The 20508-nt window shown below is 44.1% G+C and overlaps 2 protein-coding genes and 1 pseudogene across 6 annotated transcripts in view; 2 read left to right on the forward strand and 1 right to left on the reverse strand.

Annotated features, from left to right (window-relative positions):
• ift122 (intraflagellar transport 122 homolog (Chlamydomonas)) overlaps positions 1 to 2879 on the forward strand; it is a 31626-nt gene extending 28747 nt beyond the window's left edge. For all 5 annotated transcript variants that reach the window (XM_042304013.1, XM_024384954.2, XM_024384955.2 and 2 more), the window contains 3 exons: positions 1345 to 1421; positions 1566 to 1730; positions 2385 to 2879. In XM_042304013.1, the coding sequence (XP_042159947.1) occupies positions 1345 to 1421; positions 1566 to 1730; positions 2385 to 2471 (329 nt within the window). In that variant the 3' untranslated portion in view covers positions 2472 to 2879. The remainder of the gene's footprint in view (positions 1 to 1344; positions 1422 to 1565; positions 1731 to 2384) is intronic.
• Positions 2880 to 3852: 973 nt separating this feature from the next.
• Positions 3853 to 6384, forward strand: LOC112222239 (annotated as a pseudogene).
• A 389-nt stretch (positions 6385 to 6773) lies between these two features.
• LOC112222240 (plexin-D1-like) overlaps positions 6774 to 20508 on the reverse strand; it is a 118275-nt gene continuing 104540 nt past the window's right edge. Inside the window, exons 32-36 of the mRNA XM_042304015.1 lie at positions 20244 to 20407; positions 19994 to 20141; positions 10098 to 10238; positions 9825 to 9899; positions 6774 to 8034 (exon numbers count right to left, since the gene is read on the reverse strand). Of these exons, the coding sequence (XP_042159949.1) occupies positions 7918 to 8034; positions 9825 to 9899; positions 10098 to 10238; positions 19994 to 20141; positions 20244 to 20407 (645 nt within the window). The 3' untranslated portion in view covers positions 6774 to 7917. The remainder of the gene's footprint in view (positions 8035 to 9824; positions 9900 to 10097; positions 10239 to 19993; positions 20142 to 20243; positions 20408 to 20508) is intronic.

Genomic DNA, 20508 nt, shown 5'->3' on the forward strand with positions numbered 1-20508 from the left:
TTGATCATCCTTGAGATGTTTCTACAACTTGAATTCAATTCAATTGATAGGACATGATTTGGAAAGGCAGACACCTGTCTTTATTAGGCCCCACAGTTGACAGTGCATGTCGGAGCAAACACCAGGCCATGAGGTCAAAGGAATTGTTTGTAGAGCTCCGAGACAGGATTGTGTCGAGGCACAGATCTGGGGAAGGGTACCAAAACATTTCTGCAGCATCCCACCAATCAGGCTTTTATGGTAGAGTGGCCAGACAGAAGTCACTCCTCAGTAAAAGGCACATAACTGCCTTTTTGGAGAAAGGCACCTAAAGACTCTCAGACCATGAGAAACAAGATTCTCTGGTCTGATGAAACCAAGATTGAACTCTTTGGCCTGAATGCCAAGTGTCACGTCTGCAGGAAACCTGGCACCATCCCTACGGTGAAGCATGGTGGTGGCATTATCATGCTGTGGGGATGTTTTTCAGTGGCAGGGACTGGGAGACTAGTCAAGATCGAGGGAAAGATGAACGGAGTGAAGTACTTAGAGATCCTTGATGAAAACCTGCTCCAGAGCGCTCAGGACCTCCGACTGAGGTAAAGGTTCATATTCCAACAGGACAACGACCATAAGCACACAGCCAATAAAACGCAGGAGTGGCTTCGGGACAAGTCTCGGAATGTCCTTGAGTGGCCCAGCCAGAGCCCGGACTTGAACCTGATCGAACATTTCAGAAGAGACCTGAAAATAGCTGTGCAGCGACGCTCCCCATCCAACCTGGCAGAGCTTGAGAGGATCTGCAGAGAGGAATGGGAGAAACTCCTCAAATACAGGTGTGTCAAGCTTGTAGCGTTCTACCCAAGAAGACAGGAGGCTGTAATCACTTCCAAAGGTGCTTCAACAAAGTACTGAGTAAACGGTCTGAAAACGTATGTAAATGTGATATTTAATTTGAGTTTTTAATACATTTGCACACACAAATTTTAAACAATTTTTGCTTTGTCAATGTAGGGTATATTGTGTGTGTGTGTGTGTGTGTGTGTGTGTGTGTGTGTGTGTGTGTGTGTGTGTGTGTGTGTGTGTGTGTGTGTGTGTGTGTGTGTGTGTGTGTGTGTGTGTGTGTGTGTGTGTGTGTGTAGATTGATGAAGGGAAAAAAACAACAATTGAATACATTTTAGATTAAGGTTGTGACGTAACAAAATGTGACGTAACAAAATGTGGAAAAGTCAAGGGGTCTGAATACTTTCCTAATGCACCGTACGTCGTGAGTGTGTGTGTGAGAGCAGAGAACGATGAGCAGAAGTGATGGGGTGGGTATGAAAGGGAGGATGTGAGAGGAGCAGCTTCTTTAACTGTATCAGAGTCCCAGTCTCTGAAGCTGGATGATGGCACAGAAGACACAGAGGAGGACCCCTTCATGGCCAAACTCAGCTTTGAGGTGAGGATCGGGAGGATATAGTGGGAGAAGGAGGGAGGTGAAACTAAAGGGAGAGTAGAAATGAAAGGGGTCAGTATGTGTGTATTCTAATATGTGAACCTGTGTGTATTCTAATATGTGAACCCGTGTGTATCTCCTTAACAGCAGGGGGGCTCTGACTTTGTCCCGGTGGTGGTGAGTCGCTCCGTGCTGAGGTCTATGAGCAGGAGGGATGTCCTGATTAAGCGCTGGCCCAAACCCCTGCAGTGGGAGTACTACCGTTCCTTATTGCCTGATGTCAGCATCACCATGTGCCCCTCCTGCTTCCAGGTACTGAATAGATGGAATACACACACACACAGCATTGCGCTTCATGCCCCCCTCACACCTAACACACACACACACACTCGTCGCTATCACACACACACTCACCCCTATCACGCCCTCACTCACTCCTATCACTCACTCAATCACCCCTATCACGCACTCACTCTCCCCAATCATGCACTCACTCACCCCTATCATGCACTCACTCACCCCTATCACGCACTCACTCACCCCAATCACGCACTCACTCACCCCCAGGTGCTTAAGAGGCGAAAAATGATTCTAATCTTTAAAACATGATGAACAACCCTATAGAATGAACAGGATGAGGTCACACAGATTTACCAATGAACTCTTCTGTCTAGAAAAACTTATTAAAAAAACATATTTTAATATTTTAAAACATGATACACTACCCTCACACACACCTTGGCTCTCCATGGCCCTCTGGCAGAATCTCTCTTCTACCCTTAATCTTTCACTTATTTTAACTTTCTGCAGTGTTTCCTTTACCAGGAGTTAGATTTGGATAAAATGTTGCTATTGGCAGTGCTAGATGTTGTGTTACTGGCCTCTGCTACCTTCCTTAGAGAATCCCTGCTCTGCTCTGTGTTCTCTGACCTATGCTTCCTGTCTTCTCTGATGTGCTTCCTCTAGATGTTCCACAGTGAAGACTATGAGCTGCTTGTGCTTCAGCACAACTGCTGTCCCTACTGCCGTCGGCCCATCGATGAACCCAACTGACCTCCCCAAACTGGTCTAGAATCAATTCATCCATCTCACTATTATTCACATCTTCAGTTTCACTCTTGCTCTTCTGAGTAATGTTCCGCCCATATGATGGCAGGCCAAAAACCTCATGGACGTTATTTCAGGGATGGGATTATGAAGATCATTATAGTCCGCAGCAAAAGTGAATCTTCAGATGAACAACCCTATAGAATGAACAGGATGAGGTCACACAGATTTACCAATGAACTCTTCTGTCTAGAAAAACTTATTAAAAAAACGTGTTTTAATTCACTGGTATTTATTGCTGCTGTTATATGATGTGTACTTTGACTCTCTAGCATTCTTAAAGAGTATTGTATGTATTGTATGTATGTATTGTATTTTTATATTATTAAAGTTAAATGTTTTTTTTAAATGAAAGGTTTCAAATTCTCCACTTGTTTTGTGCATGAGTGTGTGATTCAGGGTTAGAATGTGTTTGAGTGTGTTTGCATCGGTGTGTGTTGATATTCTTTTCAGCGATCCACGGGCAGTCTGACAGCTTCACAGCTCTAACACCAGGTGTCTTACTGACCCACACCTTACCACAGGATTACTGTGTGTGAGCTTACGCACCATGCTACCAAAATTAATATGCCTGACAAAACCTTTCCGATGAGTGTTTGCGTGTGTGTGAGAGAGGGAGAGGATATGTGTGCAACAGAAATCGTTTTCTGCTCCTTTCCTAAGTGAGGTTCATATTATTCAGTGATTAAGGATTAGATTACCACTGCTGCAAATGAGTTGGAACACTCTGGAAATTACATTTACACTCCCTCTTCTATAAAGCCTGCTAAATTATTCTCTTGACAAAGTTGACACGTCAGGCTGTATAAGCAGACGGGTACAGTAGCCTTTAGGCGTCTAGGATAATGCAAATCTCTGACACACGATTCTCTAGTGCATTACTTTTGGCATATGTGCTTTTTCAGAAGAAGTCTGAGTTGCATTGGTCTTTGACTTAGCCTCCAGCAAACTTGTTGACGATGTGCTCTCGTGAGGATGACATCGTCAGAGTATAACACTGCCTTTAAGTATACACACACTATACTCACGCTAGATGTTCTTCTCATGGATTAGTGTGTGTGACCTAAATCTGTCCATGCTGAGGTCCATGCATGTCCCTAATCCTAAGAGAGGGGGGTGCGCACACCACTTCTCATTGCCTGGATCTATCTATCCCCTCCATCCATCCTTCCTGGCCTCCAGCGAGAAAGAGCTTCTCATAACTCTGAGAACAGACCGTGCTTTCTTTTTCCTCTCTCAAAATACTAGCGAGGATAGAGAAAGACACACTCCAGTAGAGAAACATACACACTTACATAGACACACACACACCCCAACAGCTTCCGTCATGAACGGCACAGAGGGCCCAAACTTCTACGTACCCTTATCTAACAAACCTGGGGGGGGTGCAGAGCCCCTTTGAGTACCTTCAGTATTACCTAGCTGCACCCTGGAAGTACTCTCTCCTTACTTCATACATGATCTTTCTTGTCACAGCCTTCCCTATCAACTTTCTTACGCTCTACGTCACGGTGTAGCACAAGACGCTACGGACCCCCTTGAACTACATCCTGTTGAACTTGGCTGTTGCTGACCTCTCCGTGGTGGGGGGTTTCACTGTGACCCTCGCCACGGCCCTACAGGGCTACTTCTTCCTGGGCGTTACCAGATGCACATTGAAGGATTCTTCGCCACTATGGGAAGTAAGACATGGTGATGGTGGAGCCCTAGGCTGTAGTTGGGAGGTAAGACATGGTGGACCTCTGGGTGAAGTGTAGGTAGTAGTTGGGAGGTAAGACATGGTAGACCTCTGGGTGAGGTGTAGGTAGTAGTTGGGAGGTAAGATATGGTGGACCTCTGGGTGAGGTGTAGGTAGTAGTTGGGAGGTAAGACATGGTGGACCTTTGGGTGAGGTGTAGGTAGTAGTTGTGAGGTAAGACATGGTGAACCTCTGGGTGAAGTGTAGGTAGTAGTTGGGAGGTAAGACATGGTGGACCTCTGGGCGAGGTGTAGGTAGTAGTTGGGAGGTAAGACATGGTAGACATCTGGGTGAGGTGTAGGTAGTAGTTGGGAGGTAAGACTTGGTAGACCTCTGGGTGAGGTGTAGGTAGTAGTTGGGAGGTAAGACATGGTAGACCTCTGGGTGAGGTGTAGGTAGTAGTTGGGAGGTAAGACATGGTGGACCTTTGGGTGAAGTGTAGGTAGTAGTTGGGAGGTAAGACATGGTGGACCTCTGGGTGAGGTGTAGGTAGTAGTTGGGAGGTAAGACATGGTAGACCTCTGGGTGAGGTGTAGGTAGTAGTTGGGAGGTAAGACATGGTAGACCTCTGGGTGAGGTGTAGGTAGTAGTTGGGAGGTAAGACATGGTGGACCTTTGGGTGAAGTGTAGGTAGTAGTTGGGAGGTAAGACATGGTAGACCTCTGGGTGAGGTGTAGGTAGTAGTTGGGAGGTAAGACATGGTAGACCTCTGGGTGAGGTGTAGGTAGTAGTTGCCACGAGCCACAGGGTAAGATATTTTTGTTTCCATAATGGTTGGGATTAGGCTAGGGGAATCTGATCCTGGATCTGTGGTTGAGTAACTTTTCCCTAAAGGGGTGCCTGGCTGGCTTTCGCCAGGTGCAACCTCAATGTACCTTGAGCTCAATGACTTTAAAGTCCGGTGTCGAAGATTTTTGTTCCCCGAATATCAAGACCACCCATGTATTTAGAATCATTTGAATAGCACCCACACCCCCAGCATACCTTTCTTCTAAAGAAGACAGTGCAGACTTAAATAAAGCCCAGGACCTTATGATATGTGCATTTTTACACCTCATTTACACATGTTTTCTGTGACTGAGGTGACAGGAGGATGTCTTTAATAACAGCAGATGTATAGACCTTACAGAATATCTGAAGCTTTGTGTTGAAGTACAGCTGTTATCACATCAATTGTTCCAGTAGCTGCAGGTGCAAGCTGCTGGTTGAGATCATATAAATGCATGAAAAAGTAGATTTGCCAATATCACTGTAAGTCACTTACTGTACCCTATGTACTTCAGCTATACAGTAGCATCTGTTCTGTTTAAGTCTTCTGCCTGTGTCCAATATATTCAGAATAGTTTGTCTAAATATTTTCTGCACATGAGCATGTATACTGAGTATGTGTTTCTGACTTGCTGTGTGTCTCAGAGGAAATCGCCCTTTGGTCTCTGGTGTTATTTTCCATTGAGCGTTATATCGTGGTTTGTAAACCAATGACCAACTACCGCTTCAATGAGTGGCCCGCCATTGTGGGTGTGGCCTTCACCTGGATCATGGCTCTCCCCTGTGCTGTGCCTCCATTGTGTTGCAGGTCCAGGTAGATCACCCTCTAAATACCCTCCAAAAAGCATTTCCTACTAGTCTTACCTTAAACATCACCTTAAGAAATGGGAATGGGCTGATGGCTGGTAGATCTCAGGGGCAATTCTTCTTTATAATACATATCATATTCTTTAAATGAGGTGTGCGGGTGCATGTGTGTGTGTGTATATATTTCCATCCCACAGGGTACGCAGTGTTCACTTCTACATCCCTCTGGTCATCATCGGCTTCTGCTACGGCCTTCTGCTCTGCAGCGTCCGCATGGGACAAGGACAAACACGGTCACTAAAGACCAGTAAACACACAGGACTACTACATCTCCAGTTAGGACTCATGTCAAAACACATGTGTGTGTGTCCATTCGTTCAGGCCACTCAGAGGGCAGAGAAGGAAGTGACCCGTATGGTGATTGCCATGGGCATCACATTTCTGATATGCTGGGTGCCCTATGCCATCGTGGCTTGGTACATCTTTGCCAACCAGGGCACCATCATGATGAGGCCGAGCTGGTTAGCTCTTAACCCTAGGCTCTGAGTGTCAACAGATGGACCCGCAAAGAAACTCTGCAGGGAGAAGCCATCTGCGTGCGTGCGCGTGTGTGTGTGTGTAAAAAGCTCTGGAGACTAGTGTTTATACTGTAAAGAAAAGGATGGCACATGTGTCATGGAAATAAAGTTGTTAAATATCCTGCAATAAAAATGTGAACTTTCTTTTTCATACATGTCTCACTCATAGGGGAGCATTTACAGGACCAGCGTTTCTGAAAGAGTCCAGATGCCCATTGGGTTGTTGGGTGACATGCACAACCAGTCAACAAAGCACTAACAAAACACTCCATCACTGCCCTGTGGTTTACATAGGTATTGATGAAAACAGACATTTTAATACTGGTACGAAACAAAAATGTCAACATTTTTACCGTATTATAGCTCTGTAGTAGCATTTATTTTCACAAACTCTGACAATTGTCATTTTGGCATCACAAGTACGGTCAAGTCAGACAGTTGTCCCTCTGATTAACTGAAGGTCATAGTTTTACTCTAAATGTCCCTCTTGGTCATAATCTACCTTCATTCTCAGTCACAAAACAGATCAACCTGCCTTCACATAAACACATCACATGTAATTCTTCCCATTGAACTACACTCCATCTGATCCAACATAGTCCAGTCTCTTTGCAAACAGGTCTGTGGCACATGAAACATCAGCTAATAAATCCTCTCAATACTACTCTAGTCCTCCGGAACCCATCACCAACCTGCAAAGCACATTGGGACTTGTAGTTCAAAGCACCGTTGGAGTTCTTTGCCATTTCCACCAATCAAACCTGAGAACAGTGCAGGTTGTAAGAAGATGGGAAGAGTTTCTCATTCACATATCATTGAACAGGCCACTCAGAAAACATTAGAACAGATCTATAAATATTGCTATGGACATTTACAATACAGTACAGTGCATCATTGGCTCATCCTCCAACAGAAGGGGGTCAGTGCGTAAGATGGCCACCGGGGCTCCAGGTCCCAGAGGCTGTGACATCATCCAGAATAAGGCCCATCTCCCAGTGCCTCCATCTCTAACTCCACTATGCTTCAGGTCAAAGAAGTGTGAAACCAGAGTGAGTGTGAACAGGCAAGAAGCCAGATTGGGTTGATATCCAAGTGTGAGTAGAAGAGTCAACCCTCACCCAGACAAAGACATAATCCAGAGATTCTGCACTTGATATAAAGGACGTGGGTTTCAATTCCTCAGTATCTCAACATATGCTTAGTCCAAGGTACGTTTCTTAGGACATTTCTTAATCCATGGTACAGTGCTCCCAATCAGGTTTCTGAGGCAGTCTTGGGTTGAGGTGGTACAGTAAATCTCAAGCTGCCATCTCTTCCAGTCTTAAAGCAAAATATTTCTTAAAGCAAAGAGTTCCTTCTTGTCTTTGGGCTCTATAAACTCTATAGACAGAAGGGATATTTGGAGGGAAGATAGACAGGGGGATTTCTAGATCCTGTACCCCAGCTAGGGCAGAGGCAGCCTGGGGGAATGGTCTGGGGTGGAGGCTGGGTGGAGGGAGACTCAGGCCTCACTGCTGCACTCATAGATGTTGTCCTCCACCAGAGCAATGACCTGCTCAAACTTGTGGTGCAGCTGAGTACGCTTCGCTGTGGGGTTGGACTCCAGAGCACTCACCACCTGACCGAGAGAGAGAGAGAGAGTGAGTGAGAGAGAGAGAGAGAGAGAAAAAAAAGTTCAGACAAAGGCAAAAACCTTTAAAAAAAGTATCTACCCACAGTTAGAGAATGAGAGCTGGAGAGATAGATAACGAGTGAGAGAAAGAGAAATATAAAGAGAGAAAGACTACTTTCAGTAGCCCTCAAGCGATCATGCATTCTACAGCATAGGACAGAAACTCAACCACCTGCCAGGACAGAGAAAGAGAGTACTTCAGCAGTTCTTCAGCCTTCACGCATGCCTCTCCCCCACAAAAAGCCTTTCCTGTTCACAAACTATTTACAAAACCAACATCTGCGCTGCCTTTCAAGCCTGATAGTTGTCATGCGTTCAGTGGGTGTTACTGGCAGCGTGTGCCCAGCGAGAGGGCTGAGTGAGAGAATGTGTAATCAGGGGTGATTCATAGAGAGTCCCAGGGAAACCTCTGAACCCCTAGTGTCTGCTGGTACAGTAGAATGGCAGTGAACAGCTAAACACTGTTATGATGAGGGCCCTCCATTAACACACAATCAATGTCTCAACCACTCCATGGAACAGTAGGGGTGTGTGTGTGTGGGGGGGGGATCTCATTTACCCGATAGGGGTGGTTGATGATGAGGTATTGTGAGGTAAAGGTAAGGGTTGTGGTGGTGGAGAGTTGAGAAGAGGGTGTCACAAGCCCTGTGCTGTTGGCTATGTATTTGGTTGAGGAGGTTTAAGAGAAAATAGTTCAGGTCTTTATATATATATTTTTACATTTATTTAACTGGGCAAGTTAGTTAAGAACAAGTTCTTATTTACAATGACGGCCTACCGGGGAACAAGCCTTGTCTTGTTCAGGGGCAGAATGACAGATTTTTACCTTGTCAGCTCAGGGGTTCGATCCAGCAACTTTTTGGTTACTGTCCCAATGCTCTAACCACTAGGCTACCTGCCGCTCCATATGCTGTCGGTGTGGAGGGATATTTTGGATCTCCTGGGTTGGTTAAGGGCTTATGAGTAAGCATTTCACTGTAAGGTCTACTACACCTGTTGTATTCGGCGCATGTGACAAATGCAATTTGATTTGATCTTTAAGGACACGTGATCTCCTGTACTGACGCTTCATGCCCTGTTTTTTTCTCTCTCTCTCTCTCTCTCTCTCTCTCTCTCTCTCTCTCAATTCAATGGCTTTATTGGCATGGGAAACATATGCTACCATTGCAAAAGCAAGTGAAGTAGATAACAACAAAATTGAAATAAACAATAAAAATGTACAGTAAACATTACTCACAGAAGTTCCAAAAGAATAAGACATTTCAAATTACATATTATGTCTATATACAGTGTTGTAATGATGTGCAAATAGTTAAAGGATCTGTGTAATCTGAGGGAAATATGTGTCTCTAATATGGTCATACATTTGGCACGAGATTAGGAAGTGCAGCTCAGGTTCCACCTCATTTTGTGGGCAGTGTGCACATAGCCTGTCTTCTCTTGAGAGCCAGGTCTGCCTACTGCGGCCTTTCTCAATAGCAAGGCTAACCTCACTGAGTCTGTACATCCCTTAAATTTGGGTCAGTCACAGTGGTTAGGTATTCTGCCACTGTGTACTCTCTTTGTTTGGGGCCAAATAGCATTCTAGTTTGCTCTGTTTTTTTTGTTAATTCTTTCCAATATGTTCTCTCTCTCTCTTAATTCCATCTGGAATAAAGTCTGGTGATAAGGCTGGAGGTGGGGCCATTTTAAATGTGTCAAACAGCTAATCCAGGTCAGTGGTAGTGGGATGTTACCTGGTTCCTGTATTTCTTGGCGTATTTGTAGATCTCCGTCAAGGCCAGGTTGGTGTTGAACTCATTTCTGTATTTCTGCGAAACGGAAAACAGAGTGAGCGTTTCGTCACAATATCAATCCTTCAAACTTAGTCGTCTCAAAAAGCAATAGACAGATACAGATTCAATGTTGTAGCACGGTTAAATGCAGAGACAGTCCGCCACCAAGGCTAACAAATTACATCTATCAATCAATTAATTAATACTTTTATCGATCTGCCACCCCTCTCTCACCCGTGACTCCTCGGCCAAGTGGGCGTTCATCTCCTGCTCACTCAGGGGCGCCATCTCATGGATCTGTTTGTAATAGCACTGTACCCTCTTCTTGTATTCCGGGATCTCCTTGGCATACAGTAGCTTGTTAGTGGGAGAGTCCTGAAACCAGAGAAGAAGTCCTCTTTAGTCAAAGTACCCTCCAGAAAGACAATTCCCATAGACGGCCTCATAGAGAAGTGAGATTTGAAAATTCCTAATAAGACCATTTAGTCAACATCTTTGAGCACAAATCATCCAGCCATCACAATTGTATATTCATCCAATGTCTGTCATGTTTTTGAATGATGTGATGACATCATCGCTGCTCACGCTACTTTCTGTGTGGACTGAGTGCTAGTGCATTTGTCAGTTTGTCAGGGTAAACCAGATGCAACCCGGATATAGACGGTCCATGAATCTGCGTATGTGAACATGAGTAGAATACGTTGAAAACCATGGTCGGCCATCTTTTATAGCTCAGTGGTCCAGTCTCGCGCCAGTATATGGTGAGTGAGATCGATGGTCAGTGAGTTGTTAACATGACTGTGGGCAGCATGGTCTGTGGTCATGGTGTGGTTGGTCTATGGAAGCTTCTCTAATGTCAAACATGTAAGGTGTGGTGTACCGCATGGCAGCTCTCTAGGCCCTCTACTCTTTTCTATTTTTTTTACCAATGTTCTGCCACTGGCATTAAACAAAGCATGTGTGTCCATGTAGGCTAATGATTCAACCATATATGCATTAGCAATCACAGCTAATGAAGTCCCTGAAACTCTTTAAAAAATGTTACAGTCTGTTTTGGAATGGGTGGTCAGTAATAAACTAGCCCTGAACATTTCTAAAACTAAGAGCATTGTTTTTGGTACAAATCATTCCCTATGTTCTAGACCTCAGCTGAATCTGGTAATGCATTGTGTGGCTGGTGAACAAGTTGAGGAGACTAAATTACTTGGTGTTACATGATGTAAACAGTCATGGTCAAAACATATAGATTCAATGGTTGAAAAAATGGGGAGAGGTTTGTCCGTAGTGAAGAGATTCTTTGACAGCACACTCCAAAAAGCAAGTCCTGCAAGGGTTTTTTCACAGTCCCCAAATCCAGAACAAATTCAAGAAAGTGTACAATATTATATAGAGCAATTATTTCATGGAACTCTGTTCCATCTCATATTGCTCACATGAACAGCAAGCCTGGTTAAAAAAAAACTGTAAACCAACACCGCACAGCACAACACCTCTCCCCTATTTGAACTAGATATTTTGTGTGTTGTATTGAAATAAACAGTTGAAGACGGAATTTTACATACACTTAGGTTGGAGTCATTAAAACTTGGTTTTTCAACCGCAACACAAATTTTCTTGTTAACAAACTATAGTTTTGGCAAGTCGGTTAAGACATCTACTTTGTGCATGGCATAAGTAATTTTTCCAACAATTCCAACAACATGAGACCACGCAGCCGTCATACCGCTCAGGAAGGCATTCTGCATTCTGTCTCCGAGAGATGAACGTACTTTGATGTGAAAAGTGCAAATCAATCCCAGAACAACAGCAAAGGACCTTGTGAAGATGCTGGGGGAAACAGGTACAAAAGTATCTATATCCACAGTAAAACGAGTCCTATATCGAAATAACCTGAAAGGCTGCTCAGCAAGGAAGAAGCCACCGCTCCAAAACCGCCTTAAAAAAGCCAGACTACGGTTTACAACTGCACATGGGGACAAAGATCGTACTTTTTGACGAAATGTCCTCTGGTCTGATGAAACAAAAATAGAACTGTTTGGCCATCGTTATGGCCATCGTTATGAAAACTAATGACCATCGTTATGTTTGGAGGAAAAAGGGGAAGGCTTGCAAGCCGAAGAACACTGTAACGACTCTCGTCGGAAGGCATGGGCCAAAGCGCAGCGTGGTAAGTGTTCATGATAATTTATTTCACAAAAACACTCAAACAAAATAACAAAGTGAAAAACCGAAACAGTTCTGTCAGGTGCAGACACTAAACAGAAAATAACTACCCACAAAACACAGGTGGGAAAAAGGCTACCTAAGTATGATTCCCAATCAGAGACAACGATAGACAGCTGCCTCTGATTGGGAACCACACTCGGCCAAAAACAAAGAAATAGAAAACATAGAAATAAAAAAACTAGAATGCCCACCCTAGTCACACCCTGGCCTAACCAAAATAGAGAATAAAAGCCTCTCTATGGCCAGGGCATGACAAACACCATCCCAACCATGAAGCACGGAGGTGGCAGCATCATGTTGTGGGGGTGCTTTGCTGCAGGAGGGACTGGTGCCCTTCACAAAATAGATGGCATCATGAGGAAAATGTATGTGGATATATTGAAGTAACATCTCGAGACATCAGTCAGGAAGTTAAGCTTGGTCGCAAATAGGTCTTCCAAATGGACAATGACCCCAAGCATACTTCCAAAGTTGTGGCAAAATGGCTTAAAGGACAACAAAGTCAAGGTATTGGAGTGGCCATCACAAAGTCCTGACCTCAATCCCATAGAAAATGAGTGGGCAGAACTGAAAAAGCGTGTGCGAGCAAGGAGGCCTACAAACCTGACTCAGTTACACCAGCTCTGTCAAGGGGAATGGGTCAAAATTCATCCAACTTATTGTGGGAAGCTTGTGGAAGGCTACCCAAAACGTTTGACCCAAGTTAAACAATTTAAAGGCAATGCTACCAAATACTAATTGAGTGTATGTAAACTTCTGACCCACTGGGAATGTGATGAAAGAAACAAAAGCTGAAATAAATCACTCTCTACTATTATTCTGACATTTCACATTCTTAAAATATGATATGAAGTGATGATCCTAACTGACCTAAGACATGGATTTTTTATTAGGATTAAATGTCAGGAATTGTGAAAAATGGAGTTTAAATGTATTTGGCTAAGGTGTATGTAAACTTCCCACTTCAACTGTAAGATATGTGTGCCTTTTTTCTGTCCTTGAGCTGTTCTGGTCTATTAATGTTCTGTATTATGTCATGTCTCATGTTCTGTGTGGACCCCAGGAAGAGTAGCTGCTGCTTTCGCAACAGCTAATGGGGATCCTAATAAAATACCAAATATCAACAAATCTATTGTTGGTGTATGGTCCATGGTCACAGCGAGTGGTTGGTGTTATCACCGTGTGATAGGTCAGCACCTCCCTGTGCTGAGACAATGAAGAGAGGGCCAATGGTAGGAATAGGAAGTTTAAACAACCAGGCCAGACATAACAAATCATATCCACAGCCACAGAGAACCAGGCCAGACATTTGTATTTATTTATTTAACACTTATTTTACCAAGTGAGTTGATTGAGAACACATGAGAACATTCTCATTTATAGCAACGACCTGGGGAATAGTTACAGGGGAGAGGAGGCAATGAATGCGCCAATTGGAAGACATAACAAACCATGTGCACAGCCACAGAGAACCAGGACAGACAAAAACCATGTCCACAGCCACAGAGAACCAGGACAGACAAAAACCATGTCCACATATACAGAAAACCAGGCCAGACAGAAACCATGTCCACAGCCACAGAGAACCAGGCCAGACATAATAATCCATCATTCTACTTACATCTGCTACTTCTACAAGATACTGACAGCATTTACAATGGTACTGAACACATTATTCAATCTTTAAGAAAGCTTCACTTGTAAGGTATTTTGTTGAGCATACAGACATGCATTTGTGTGTGTGTGGTATCGCGCCTAGGAAGACTCCAGCCACTGTCCCTCCTCATGATAGGGATCCCTCTCTTCCTGTCCACAAGGTCATTTCCTATGGTTCCTCCATCTGCCTGGCGACCCCCTGTGACCCCTAGCACCCCCACCCCTCCCCTCCCTGTCTGCAGGACACCAGATAAGGTTTCTGTGGAAACAACTCTGTTTCCAAGCCTTCTCTCAACCCTGCAGAGCAACGGCTAATCCAGATCCCTTACTGACCTGTCCTGTCCCCTGACCACCAAACACACACACACACACACACACACACACACACACACACACACACACACACACACACACACACACACACACACACACACACACACACACACAATGGTTAATCCAGACCTTTCCTGCCCTGCTCTTCCTATGCTGACCACTCAAGCAGAGAAAAGAGTTAAGTCTCCACTCAGACAGTCTAATACCTTTCTGTCCTATCTAAAGAACAGAAAACATCTATACACAGACAGCACAGCTGACGACACCAAGTCTTCCCAATAACAGACAGAGAAAAAAGGATGAGATGAGCATCCTGATGTTTTACAGTGCCATGGTGTGTGTGTTTCTTTGTTTCTGTGTATTACATGTTTGAGGTGTGTGCATTGGCTCTCTGGCAATGAACAAGTGGAATAAATCATAATGCTTTGGTTTCATCTGAAAGAGCAGCATTAAGTATCTCTGGGGAGGAAGTCAGTCAAAGAGACAGGAAGCAGAGTGTATGCTATGGGTCGCAGCTTCAGAGGGATGAGACTGTTTGTGGGAAGTGAGGACACTGAAACACACACACACACACTTTGAAGAGTGAATTCCTGGTGCCCATGACCTTGGCTGAGCAGACTGGGCTGAAATATCATGAGGAGAGGTAGACAGACAGACTGGAGAGAGGAGGGGAAGGGTTTTGGCAGGGACTGGGGAGGAATGTGGAGATAGGTGATGACAGTGAGAATCATTTTGGGAAAGTGTGTGTGTGTGTGTGCGCGCGTGTACGTTTGTGTTTAAGTATACTTTATGTTTGGTTTGGTTTACTTGGATCCCCATTAGCTTTTGCCCGAAACAGCAGCTATTCTATCTGGGGTCCACACAAATACTACAAAACACGGATACACAGACAAACAAGAACAGTAACACACATTTTTTTTTATACAACCATATAAGAATAATACAAATAAAAATAATTATGTAGATTGTGTGTATTAGAGTGTGATAGAGTGTGTTTGTCTATGTGTCATTTCACAGTTCCTATTGTGAAATGACACAATAGGTAATTTTGCTGTTTGTTTGAGTAATTGGAGATGGAAGGGAGTTCCACCCGAAGACAACGCTAATGTCATGTTTTGTGGGTTATGTGTGGGTGTCTGAACTATATGTTATTTGATTAAGCAGACAAATATTTGTCACAGTAATACACTCTGCAGGACCCATTCTTTCATAAATATCCAAATAACTTCACAGATCTACATTGTAAAGGGTTTAAACACTGTTTCCCATGCTTGTTCAATGAACCATAAACAATTAATGAACATGCACCTGTGGAACGGTCGTTAAAACACTAACAGCTTACAGACGGTAGGAAATTAGGGTCACAGTTATGAAAACGTAGGTCACTAAAGAGGCCTTTCTACTGACTCTGAAAAACACCAAAATAAAAATGCCCAGGGTCCCTGCTCATCTGTGTGAACGTGCCTTAGGCATGCTGCAAGGAGGCATGAGGACTGCAGATGTGGCCAGGGCAATACATTTCAATGTCCGTACTGTGAGACGCCTAAGACAGGGCTACAGGATGATCAGCTGATCATCCTCGCATTGGCAGAACACGTGTAACAACACCTGCACAGGATTGGTACATCCGAACATCACACCTGCGGGACAAGTACAGGATGGCAACAACAACTGCCTGAGTTACACCAGGAACGCACAATCCCTCCATCAGTGCACAGACTGTCCGCAATAGGCATAGAGAGGCTCTGACTGAGGGCTTGCAGGCCTATTGAAAGGCAGGTCCTCACCAGACATGACCTTTATCGCCTATGGGCACAAACCCACTGTCGCTGGACCAGACAGGACTGGCAAAAAAAGTGCTCTTCACTGATGAGTCGCGGATTTGTCTCATCAGGGGTGATGGTCGGATTCGCGTTTATCGTCGAAGGAATGATCGTTACACCGAGGCCTGTACTCTGGAGCAGGATCGATTTGGAGGTGGAGGGTTGGTCATGGTCTGGGGCGGTGTGTCACAGCATCATCAGACTGAGCTTGTTGTCATTGCAGGCGATCTCAACGCTGTGCGTTACAGGGAAGACATCCTCCTCCCTCATGTGGTACCCTTCCTGTAGGCTCATCCTGACATGACCCTCCAGCATGACAATGCCACCAGCCAAATTGCTCATTCTGTATGTGATTTCCTGCAAGACAGGAATGTCAGTGTTCTGCCATGGCCAGCGAAGAGCCCGGATCTCAATCCCATTGAGCAAGTCTGGGACCGGTTGGATCGGAGAGTGAGGGCTAGGGCCATTCCCCCATAAATGTTCGGGAACTTGCAGGTGCGTTGGTGGAAGAGTGGGGTAACATGTCACAGCAAGAACGGGCAAATCTGGTGCAGTCCATGAGGAGGATATGCACTGCAGTACTTAATGCAGCTGGTGGCCACACCAGATACTGACTGTTACTTTTGATTTTGACCCCCCCTTTGTTCAGGGACACATTATTCCATAGCCACATGTCTGTGGAACTTGTTCAGTTTATGTCTCAGTTGTTGAATCTTGTTATGTTCATACAAATATTTACACATGTTAAGTTTGCTGAAAATAAACGCAGTTGACAGTGAGAGGACGTTTCTTGTTTTCTTCTGAGTTTATTTCTCATTGAAACTAAACGAGAAGCAGCTAATCTCTCGTCAACCCCCAACCAGGAAAGACCGGCTTGCATGATATTGATGTTTGTTCTGTATGTGCAATTAAAAGGGTAAGGTGTACTGCTATTCTTTGAGCCAGCAGTAGCTTTGCTAGCTCTTTCCTTGCTTCACTTGACCAAATTACCAGACAGTAATCAAGATGGGACAAGACCAGAGACTGAACAACTAGTACAGTTGATGTTTGTGTCAAGAACACAGAACATCTTCTTGTAACAGACATACCCCTTCCCCATCTTCACAACAACTTCGTCAATATAACTTGACCATGATAACTGGCCATCCAATGTTGTACCTAGGAGTTTAGTTTCCTCAACTTTCTCAATGGTCACACCTTTATGCACAACTCCAGTTGAGAGTTAACAGGTTAAAGAATGTTTTGAACCAAATACAATGCTTTCAGTATTAGATGTATTTAAGACCTATTTATTATTAATCACCCATTCTGATACCATTCTGATATTTAGAGCTCACTGGCTTTGGATGCTGACATGTAGAGTGTGGAATCATCTGCATACATAGTAATTCTGTAGCTTTGTGTAAGACCAGTGGCAAATCAATTGTAAAAATAAATAAATAGAGAAGAGTAATGACCCAAGGCAACTGCCCTGAGGGACACCACACTGTACATATTTCATCTTAGAGAAGCTTATATTGGATAAATAACTCTCAAACAATGTGATGGCAGGTGATCTAAAGCCATAGCAAGTGAGTTATTTCAATAACATTTAAACATTTTATTTTATGTTAATTTAACTACAGTGGGGAGAACAAGTATTTGATACACTGCCGATTTTGCAGGTTTTCCCTACTTACAAAGCATGTAGAGGTCTGTAATTTTTTATCATAGGTACACTTCAACTGTGAGAGACAGAATCTAAAACAAAAATCCAGAAAATCACATTGTATGATTTTCAAGTAATTAATTTGCATTTTATTGCATGACATAAGTATTTGATCACCTACCAACCAGTAAGAATTCCAGCTCTCACAGACCTGTTAGTTTTTCTTTAAGAGGCCCTCCTGTTCTCCACTCATTACCTGTACTAACTGCACCTGTTTGAACTCGTTACCTGTATAAAAGACACCTGTCCACACACTCAATCAAACAGACTCCAACCTCTACACAATGGCCAAGACCAGAGAGCTGTGTAAGGACATCAAGGATAAAATTGTATACCTGCACAAGGCTGGGATGGGCTACAGGACAATAGGCAAGCAGCTTGGTGAGAAGGCAACAACTGTTGGCGCAATTATTAGAAAATGGAAGAAGTTCAAGATGACGGTCAATCACCCTCGGTCTGGGGCTCCATGCAAGATCTCACCTCGTGGGGCATCAATGATCATAAGGAAGGTGAGGGATCAGCCTAGAACTACACGGCAGGACCTGGTCAATGATCTGAAGAGAGCTGGGACCACAGTCTCAAAGAAAAACCACTACGCCGTCATGGATTAAAATCCTGCAGCGCAGGTAAGGTCCCCCTGCTCAAGCCAGCGCATGTCCAGGCCCATCTGAAGTTTGCCAATGACCATCTGGATGATCCAGAGGAGGAATGGGAGAAGGTCATGTGGTCTGATGAGACAAAAATAGAGCTTTTTGGTCTAAACTCCACTCGCCATGTTTGGGGGAAGAAGAAGGATGAGTACAACCCCAAGAACACAATCCCAACCATGAAGCATGAAGGTGGAAACATCATTCTTTGGGGATGCTTTTCTGCAAAGGGGACAGGACGACTGCACCGTATTGAGGGGAGGATGGATGGGACCATGTATCGCGAGATCTTGGCCAACAACCTCCTTCCCTCAGTAAGAGCATTGAAGATGGGTCGTGGCTGGGTCTTCCAGCATGACAACGACCCGAAACACACAGCCAGGGCAACTAAGGAGTGGCTCCCTAAGAAGCATCTCAAGGTCCTGCAGTGGCCTAGCCAGTCTCCAGACCTGAACCCAATAGAAAATCTTTGGAGGGAGCTGAAAGTCCGTATTGCCCAGCGACAGCCCTGAAACCTAAAGGATCTGGAGAAGGTCTGTATGGAGGACTGGGCCAAAATCCCTGCTGCAGTGTGTGCAAACCTGGTCAAGAACTACAGGAAATGTATGATCTCTGTAATTGCAAACAAAGGTTTCTGTACCAAATATTAAGTTCTGCTTTTCTGATGTCTCAAATACTTATGTCATGCAATAAAATGCATATTAATTACTTAAAAATCATACAATGTGATTTTCTGGATTTTTGTTTTAGATTCCGTCTCTCACAGTTGAAGTGTACCTATGATAGAAATGACAGACTTCTACATGCGTTGTAAGTAGGGAAACCTGCAAAATCGGCAGTGTGTCAAATACTTGTTCTCCCCACTGTATGCAAGTCAGTTAAGAACAAATTCTTATTAACAATGACGGCCTATCCCGGCCAAACCCTGACCCGAACGACGCTGGGCCAATTGTGCGTCATCCTATGGGACTCCCAATCACATCTGGTTGTGATACAGCCTGGTATCGAACCAGGGTCTGTAGTGACGCCTTGAGCACTGAGATACAGTGCCTTGGACCGCTGGCCACTTGGGAGCCCCAACAAAGTCTGCACTGAAATCTAACAATACAGCTCCAACTATGATCTTATTATCCATTTCTTTTAGCCAGTCATCTCATCTGAGTCAGTGCAATACAAGTTTAGTACCCTGCTCTACATGCATGCTGAAAGTTAGTTGTTAACTTGTTCTCTGAAAAATAGAGAGAATTGTGTTTAACCAAATACAATGCTATCAGTTTACTAAGAAAAGGCAGCAAACTGATTGGGTGGCTGCTAGAAGCAGCAAAGGGTGCTTTACTATTTTTAGGCAGTGGAATGACTTTAGCTTCCGTCCACGTTTTTTAGGCTTTGGTTTAAGATATAGGAAATAGGGGTGGCAATACAGTCTGCTATGATTCTCAATAGTGTCCCATCATGGTTGTCTATACCTGGTGGCTTATCATTATTGATGGATAACAATCATTTTTCCACCTTTCCCATATTCAAAACAGCAATCCTTCTCTTTCATTATTAGATAATTTTTACAAAAATATGATGGTTCACTATTCAACATTGTCATTTCACATCTGAGTTTTCCACAATGATTGTAATGTGTGTGTGTCTCATGTGCAATACAGTGTGTCTTTGTAACCATGTGAATGCGTTGAGTGCGATCACTTAACAGTAATTGTTTATACATGTGTAATGTGTGTGTCTCACCTTGCCCAGCTGCAGGTCTGAAACAGAGCAGGCATCTATGAAGGCCTGGGCAATGACAGACAGACAGGCGTCCATGTGGTCCGTCTTTTCAATGTCAAACACAAACTGAGGGTTCTTCAGGATGTTCACCCAGAAACGCAGAGGTAAACTATAGAGATGAGACAACATTATGTGAGCTTTATGAACATCTTGCATTATGGATACTATACTGCTTCATTGATGAGTAGATGCATCTCATTCCCCAAGCTACCAGTTGGTCTTCCAGATGTGCAGGGTGTCGGGGTCGGTGATGCCCCTCTTGTCCGCCTGCTCCTCCAGGAAGTCAAAGAAGTATTTGATTGCCAGCGGCGGACGCTCTGCAGGAATACTGAGGATGGCCTGGAACAAGTCATCGAGGAACTTCTGCAGTGTTCCCTACGAAACCACAACACAGATGGGATCAGACATGGAACCAGAATTGGATTGTTTGGAATTCTGGGATTGTTTTTTTACCTTTATTTAACTAGGCAAGTCAG

Source organism: Oncorhynchus tshawytscha, linkage group LG22 (genome assembly GCF_018296145.1).
Source record: "Oncorhynchus tshawytscha isolate Ot180627B linkage group LG22, Otsh_v2.0, whole genome shotgun sequence".
Taxonomy (NCBI): Eukaryota; Metazoa; Chordata; class Actinopteri; order Salmoniformes; family Salmonidae; genus Oncorhynchus; species Oncorhynchus tshawytscha.